Source organism: Atta cephalotes, assembly GCF_000143395.1.
Source record: "Atta cephalotes unplaced genomic scaffold scaffold00064, whole genome shotgun sequence".
NCBI classification, from domain to species: Eukaryota; Metazoa; Arthropoda; class Insecta; order Hymenoptera; family Formicidae; genus Atta; species Atta cephalotes.
In genome coordinates, this window is record NW_012130128.1 from 1,103,049 (window position 1) to 1,108,600 (window position 5,552).

The 5,552-nt window shown below is 27.9% G+C and overlaps 1 protein-coding gene across 1 annotated transcript in view; it reads left to right on the forward strand.

The window, feature by feature from the left end:
- Window positions 1-873: 873 nt before the first annotated feature.
- Window positions 874-5,552, forward strand: part of LOC105623801 (cysteine protease ATG4B) — a 6,483-nt gene continuing 1,804 nt past the window's right edge. The window contains exons 1-5 of the mRNA XM_012205178.1: window positions 874-976; window positions 1,041-1,211; window positions 1,557-1,734; window positions 3,501-3,580; window positions 3,903-4,054. Of these exons, the coding sequence (XP_012060568.1) occupies window positions 874-976; window positions 1,041-1,211; window positions 1,557-1,734; window positions 3,501-3,580; window positions 3,903-4,054 (684 nt within the window). The remainder of the gene's footprint in view (window positions 977-1,040; window positions 1,212-1,556; window positions 1,735-3,500; window positions 3,581-3,902; window positions 4,055-5,552) is intronic.

Sequence of the window (5,552 nt, forward strand, 5' to 3'; positions counted from 1 at the left end):
CTTTCTTCTTCTTCTTTCTTTCTGAAGAAAAAAGGAAGAAAGCTGAACTTCAACTGCAAAAGTTCAACTAAAAAGAACAGACCTATTAATTCCATCATGAAATATATATAGAAGTAGTTTCTGAATTGGCGAGGAGATGGAAGAATCTCTCTCTCGAATAGAAATCTCGAAACTCGAAACGCTATTACAAAATACAGCCTTCGTTTGCATATTAATCACAATATTTATTAAACATAAACTATTGGTATTTTGTTATTACTCGAAATATTTTTTTTGCTTGAATGGCGTGTTTAACCTCGCACATAAAGACAACGCAAATGCGATGACCAATATTTCTGGGTGCGTGAAAGTGGTATATCACACACACACACACAACACACACGCGCGCGCGCGCGCGCGCGCGCGTGCACACATCGCACACACCATACACTACCGTGCGCGTGCGCACATACATATCGTACCCAAGCGATTTTTTGATTCCTAACCTTTTCCTCGTTTATGTTACCAGACCATTCTTATCTTTTACTTAATGAACACGGTTGAAAAATTAATCACAAATAAATTATTAGATTAATTATTGCATTTTATAATAAAAATTTTGTAAGCAATAGTATGTAATAAAAAATTCTCTTTGCGTGTGAATCTACAGAATGTTCTAATAACAATGGATAACTAATATTGGAATGCTAATTGAATATTTTATTTCAGACATTTATTACATCTTTATGCATAAACAATAATATTTAAATCCTTAAATTTATATATGAAACACATATTTTATTCATATGCATTTATCACCTACACGTAATCATATTTTTTATTTAATTTAAATTACATTTCGTTTTGTAGGTATTAATTATAAAAACAGTAATAATGGATACTCTGTTTACTCCAAATGTTCTCGATGAAGCGGAAGATATACCGCCAACGGATGAGCCAGTTTGGATCCTTGGCAAGAAATATAATGCTATAAAAGGTCTAATAAATGATCAGAATATGAATATTTTTGATGAAATAGTTTGTAAGATTTTAAATTTTAGAGCTCGATGCAATACGCAGGGATATACGATCCAAACTATGGTTTACTTATCGCAAAGGGTTTGTTCCCATTGGTGGCTGCAATTCTACATTTACATCCGATAAAGGTTGGGGTTGTATGTTGAGATGTGGACAAATGGTTCTGGCCCAAGCCTTAATTACATTACATTTAGGTAATCATTCACATGCATGCAATATAATTTTAATTATATAGATAATAAATTTAATATTGTATCAATAATATTGTATAATCAAATTTCTTTTCTTCCTTTGTTATTATCAAAACAAATTCAACAACTTATAAGATTATCAATGATTGTTTAGACATTTAAGAAAAAAACATTACCTTTGTAATTTTCAAAATTACTTCTCCCAATGATTTCAAGAGAATTTCATTATTTTCATTATTTATTTTTACATATATAAGTAACTTCCCGGTTGTATCCTATTAAATATAAGAGACTACATGTATAATTACAGAAATGATTAAATTATATAGCATTTTATTTATGACACAGGTAAAGATTGGCAATGGATGCCAGAAACAAAGAATAACACATATCTAAAAATTTTAAGGCGTTTTGAGGATAAAAGGGCTGCTGCTTTCTCTATCCATCAAATCGCATTGATGGGTGCATCTGAAGGAAAGGAAGTTGGACAATGGTTTGGTCCTAATACTATTGCACAAGTATTAAAGTATGTATTATTGTAGGTATTTTAAAATTAAATAAAATTTTATTTTTGTAAAGCATTTATACCAGGTGTAACAAAGCGATTATACCAAGCTAATTTAGAAAAATATGCATTTTCTTGAAAAATGTTTCAGATAAAAGCAAGGGAGACAATATTGGGATCATTGGTTAGATCTTAGGTGGCGTTGTCAAGTTCAAGGCAAGGTCACATTGAATTTTCTAAATGGAACCTCCTATTTTTCGTTACATATTCTTGTAGTTTACGAAGAAAGATAAAGATCAGGAGACCGAAATAGACTTGGAAAAGTGTTGTCAAAATCAGATTTCTGAATTGGTATTGGTGATACTCGGTAAGCGGCGTTCGAATCGCAAAACTTATATACACTTATGCACATACAAGCGAACACACATAATCTAAAAATAGAGATTTTTCGACATCAGCTTTGACACTAATAGAAAGACGTAGATTGTCATTAAAATTGCATGAAGAATGGAGCATTCTTCATGTAAAATTGGTATGACCATGCAAACTGTGGAAACAATGTCATGGAAACGAAAGTGATATCTCGATCGAATTAATTCAGATGATTAGTTTTGACAGCCTCGTTCATATGAGTTTGGTCTTCTGGTCTCTATCCTCCATGGTAGCTTACTTCGAGAACTTTTCAAAATATTCTCTGGAGCAAAAGTTTCGCTGAAATTATTCCTTTTGGAACATTTCAGCGAAATTGCTGAAAATGTGTGAAACTTCACTGAAAGTGAATTTTTTAACATATTGAAAAATCACTGAAATCTACTCGAAATTTCTCTGAAATTTTCTGAAATTTCTCTGAAATTCTTGCTGAAATTAGTCTAAAAATTTTGCAGAAACTTTTCTGAAATTTTCTTGAAAATGAATTTTTCAGCTAAAAATCGTTGAAATTAAATTGAAACTTTTTTAAAATGTTGAAATTTTGTTCAGTGTTTTAAAGTGTTCCAAAACATGGAATAATTTTAGCAACATTTTTCCAGGGCTATACACTAGGTAATAAAATATTTTTTTTTAAATACATTTCGAGTTATAAGGCTTGAAAGTTACCGCCAGCATTAGCATATTATCTAAAGTGTCCGACCGACGACTAAAACCTTGAATGTTGTAAAAACATTTATTAAAAATTATTGGGGGTTATATATCTCTTATTTTCATTTTTATATAAAAATGAATTTTCAAGTGTATTGAGGACATGAATCCAGAACATGAATCCTGAACAACAAGAGGTTTTAGCTAGTCGGACATTTTGGGTAATGCTCATGTCGGCGGTACTGTAACTTTCGGACTTTATAACTCGAAATGTACTTCATGAAAAAATATTTTATTATAGTGTTTTGAAAAGCTCTCGAAGTAAGCTACAAGAATATATAATGAAAACTGAGGGGGTGCCGTTTAAAAAATGTTAATGTGACCTTGCCTTGATCTTGACAACGCCACTAGGTCTATCCAATGATACCAATGATATGTCTCTCTTAAAGTCGAAAAACTTTTGTCTGAAACATTTTTCAAAAAAGTATATTTTTCAAGAAATTATCCTAGTACTGTCGCTCTGTTACACCCGCTATCTAAATTATAATTTTCTTCTAAATTATCTTTTTCTTACTAAATTATAATTTTCAAATACATCTTTAATATCATAAAAATTTATATTCGATTAAAAATATTAGAGAAAAGTATATTTTATATAGTTCAATGAATTGTTTTAATAAATTGAAGTTTTCAATATTTTTCTTTTTTAGAAAATTAATTATATATGATGAATGGAGCTCTCTCACTATACATGTTGCATTAGATAATACGTTAATAGTTAATGATATTTGTAAGTATTTATTAGTTGTATTAACATTATTTTATAGCAAAAAATAAGTAACATTAAATTACAATTGCATATATATTTAAACAAGAAATATGCCTCTAGTTTATTATTAAAAATCAAGCGTATTAAATATATCAATGCATTACTTAATATGTATATGTATATGTTTTATCGTATATTTTTTAAAGTTTTTTGCAAAATTATAAGTAGATAAAAAATAAAATGAAACTAATCATAAAAGTTTATTTGCTATTGTTACACAGAGAGAATTAATTATAATTAAGCAGTTGTTATACTTTACATTATAATTTTAATGATCATATAGTGAGACAATGTAGAGTAGAAGGTGGTGTGACAGCAGAAGCAGACGGAGAAATTCCCTTAAGGGCACCTAGCCAATGGAAACCTTTGTTATTATTAATCCCCCTGCGCCTTGGACTTAGCGAAATTAATCCTGTATACATTAATGGACTTAAGGTAAGAATTTTTACATAAAATAATTAAATTTAAAGCTAACGTATCAACGATACAGATAGTAAGTTGTAAAAAAACCATGTTATTATGTGTACTCTAATTTCAGATGTGTATGTATGTATACAGAATGTTCAGCGTAAGTCTGCATGGTTTTTCAGACATTTCCAATAGTTCCAAAAAAAGGATTGAAAGATGAGTATTCATTTATTTTATATAGGCTATAACATGCAAAAAAATTTTTAAACTGTTTAAACTATTTGAAGGTGGCTTAAAAATACAAAATATAAATAATAGGGAGCATACAGCCACACAACTAGATGTTTTAAATGGAAGTCATATATTTGAAATTATAATATAATAACGTAGACGTTTCGGTTAAAATTTAACCATCAGTATATAACAATATCGAGATATTAAATAAAAAAATATAAAAATAAAATTAAATGATGAAAGTTAGTCAAAAAAGATGGTAAAGTAATTTTACAATCGCTATAGTACAGAATAAGTTGAAGTCCAGAAATTGAAGTTGAACAATATTCAATCGCTTATGAAGTATTTTCTATTACGTTTAGAATTCCTTATTACAAGAAGCAAAATTCGTGTGAAAAATACGGAATTTCCAGATTCTATTTAAATTAAGAAAGAAAATACATTTTTCAACAATATTACTTCACGATATATTATTATTCGTAACAATATTACTTTACGATTCATTATTATTAATTTTTTTAAATCTTTTTCTATAAAGAAATCAAAGTCATCTTAACTTTTTAAAATAGCACCATACAATTTTTTTCCATAATATTATAGGAATTTTCAAGAATTCAAATCACTGTCGAAATGTCATTTTTATTTTTTTATTGATTTTATTGCATATTTTATTGAATAAGTATATATATGTATGTATATGTATGTTTGTTCTGTATCTAGTCAGAGATTATAAGTACTGCTGTTACACATTAATGTTACAAATTTGATATTAATTTGATATCAATAAAATCAATAAAAGTAACATTTCGATAGTGATTTAAATTTGTCTTGAAGACAAATTACAATATTATGAGAAAAAAATTGTACTATTTATAAAATTTAAGATAACTTTTATTTTTTATGAAAAAAAATTTTTTTTAAGTTCTTTTATCGCATGTTGTAGCCTGTATAAAACAGAATATTCACGTTTTAACTTTTTTTTAACTGTTGGAAGTATCTGAGAAATCGTGCGGACTGTTACGCTGAATATCCTGTATATACAGGGTGATGAAGAAATATCAAAACCTCGAAATATTTCGAAAAATATAAGTTTTATAGAAAACTGTTTTAGATAAAAGGAAACTCTACAATTTTTATCTGAAAGTTTTCTGTAAAACTTATATTTAAGATATTTTGAGATCCTGGTTTTTTCTTATCTTATATGTGTGTATATATATATATATATATATATATACTATATACTAGTATATATACGTATTACGTACTATAATTATTAGTACTAGTAATAATA